Source organism: Myotis davidii, unplaced genomic scaffold (assembly GCF_000327345.1).
Source record: "Myotis davidii unplaced genomic scaffold, ASM32734v1 scaffold964, whole genome shotgun sequence".
Lineage (NCBI taxonomy): Eukaryota > Metazoa > Chordata > Mammalia > Chiroptera > Vespertilionidae > Myotis > Myotis davidii.
In genome coordinates, this window is record NW_006298351.1 from 1,706,611 (window position 1) to 1,709,180 (window position 2,570).

At 37.2% G+C, this 2,570-nt stretch overlaps 1 protein-coding gene across 2 annotated transcripts in view; it reads left to right on the plus strand.

Annotated features, from left to right (window-relative positions):
• The window catches only part of CNTRL (centriolin), a 75,759-nt gene that overhangs the window by 35,570 nt on the left and 37,619 nt on the right, over positions 1–2,570 (plus strand). For both annotated transcript variants that reach the window (XM_006773994.2, XM_015570642.1), the window contains 3 exons: positions 813–958; positions 1,553–1,760; positions 2,257–2,436. In XM_006773994.2, coding sequence (XP_006774057.1) covers positions 813–958; positions 1,553–1,760; positions 2,257–2,436 — 534 coding nt within the window. The remainder of the gene's footprint in view (positions 1–812; positions 959–1,552; positions 1,761–2,256; positions 2,437–2,570) is intronic.

The following is a 2,570-nucleotide window of genomic DNA, read 5'->3' on the forward strand; positions in this document are numbered from 1 at the left end:
TGACTGACCTTGGGTCAGATCACCTGTGGCCAGGATTAGACAATAATATAAATATAGCCACATCAGGGCATTGGGGAGGGACAGTTTACAGATAAGATGACTCTAGGTATGACAGGCACTTAACAAGTTCATTGTAATTCTAAATTCTCTATATTTTAGTTCACAGTGTTACACTGAGTTTGAAGTAAATTGATCACTCAGGTAGGTAGGGAAATAAATTTAATAGTTTTTAGTTTTTCATATTCTAGATTTTGCTGTTTGCATTCCAATGGTATTATGTTACATTTGAAGGCTTATTTATTTATTTTTAAAATATATTTTATTGATTTTTTTACAGAGAGGAAGTGAGAGGGATAGAGAGTTAGAAGCATTGATCAGCTGCCTCCTGCACACCCCCTACTGGGGATGTGCCTGCAACCAAGGTACATGTCCTTGACCGGAATCGAACCTGAGACCCTTTATTTCCCAGGCCGACGCTCTATCCACTGAGCAAAACTGGCTAGGGCTGGAGGCTTATTTAGATTCAAGTTAGTTTTTGGCAAGGAGACATTCATAAGTAGTGTTCATAAGAAAGTCTTTTTGCATCACATCAAGAGACATCATAAGTGCCTGGTTGTGTCTTTTGTGACTTTAGATTGATCAGTAGATTAAGATATTGTTAGTTTGAGTGGAAAGGGTTAAAAGAATTAGTAAAAGGTGTTGAATAAAATTACCATATGGTAAATAATACAGGGTCTATATGTGTATGTGGGTATATTTTTAAATTTTTTTTTTTTTGCTAACTTACCTCCTCATTTTACCTTCCTTCACAGGATGACAATAACCTATTGAAACAGCAACTTAAAGATTTCCAGAACCACCTTAACCATGTGGTTGATGGCTTGATTCATCCAGAGGAAGTTGCAGCTCGTGTCGATGAGCTACGGAGAAAACTGAAATCAGGAGCTGGGGAAATGAGGTAATGGAAAATCAAGACCTCCAAGAATACGGTGGGCCGAGTTGTGAGGGTTAGTGATGAACTCACCTTTCCCACTACTGTAAAATGGCTGAGTTCTTTTGTAAGCTTTTCCTTTATCATATTTCTATAGTTGAGACAAAAGATTACTTAATGAAATTGTATGTCACTGATTTTTTTTACATATTAAACATTTTATACTTTTTGGTGTTATTTCATTTTAAAAACATAAAGGTTTTAAGAGTAATTCCAGAAAGTTCACTGCATATGGTTAGGAAGTAGAGACGCTATGTTCTCCTACTTTAAATAGAGAACAAAATATCAGATGAAATTAAGGCTAATTTAAATATATGAAATGGACATTTATTCTTTGGGCAAACGTCATTTTAGCCTGTGTTTCTAGGGTAACTAAGAGTCATTTGATAAAATGATGGTTTGCATTTAGGAGATGCTCAATAAGTTGTTATGGATTGACACCAGTCCCATTCCACACAACTTTTTTTTATTCCTGCACTAATATTACCAGCATGTTTGTATCTGGCATCTAGCATCAAAATAAAATGTCACATTTTTACCATCTTTTTTCTCCCTTACCAGAATCCATAGTCCTTCAGATGTCTTAGGGAAAAGTCTTGCTGATTTGCAGAAACAATTCAGTGAAATTCTTGCATGCTCCCAATGGGAAAGAGAGGAAGCACAAGTAAGAGAGAGAAAACTCCAAGAAGAAATGGCTCTGCAACAAGAGAAACTGGCAAATGGACAAGAAGAATTCAGGCAGGCCTGTGAGAGAGCCCTGGAAGCAAGAGTAAGAAAAGGGCAAGAGGCAGCTGGAGGGAAGTGTTTGGCAAATATTCAATTTTTTCAGCAAATTACAATGCTCCCTTTCTCGTGTAAATAAGGTATAAATGTTATTTTCACTCATAACAAGTCAAGCTGGGTGTGACTAAAATTCAACCCTGAATATGGCTACTGATGTTAAAATCAGGCTTCTTTGTGAAACTGTGTTTTCCTTGTCCTAGAAGCCAGGGAGATGTTTCTTAACATGCAGGCAAATAATGTCACATCGCTGGAGTATAGTATGGTGCCAGAATTGGATTTTTCTTGATGTAATTATTTAATGAGACAAACATTAAAATGGATGCTAGAGAATATTCAAGAGAAAACCATTCCCAGTAACTATTGAGTGCAAAATTTTGTTACATTTTTTAGTAAAATGAAATATAATTCCCTCAAAAGCTTTTATTTTGCTTAAAACATAGTTTTGCTTAAAAATCATCTTTGAAACTCCCATTTCCTCACAGATTAATTTGGATAAGAGGCAACATGAAGCAAGGATCCAGCAGTTGGAGAATGAAATTCACTATTTGCAAGAAAACCTGAAAAGTATGGAGGAAATCCAAGGCCTTACAGATCTCCAACTTCAGGAAGCTGATGAAGAAAAGGAAAGAATTCTGGCCCAACTCCAAGAGTTAGAGAAAAAGGTGGGGTAGACTAGGAAAGTGAGACACATGAGTTCCTGCTGCTTTGTCCTGCCCCAGCAATCAGGCCAGCTGAGAAAGGGGTTGTGATCCACAGTCGCCTCTGGCTGAATTGCTGCCACAACCCCCCCAATCCT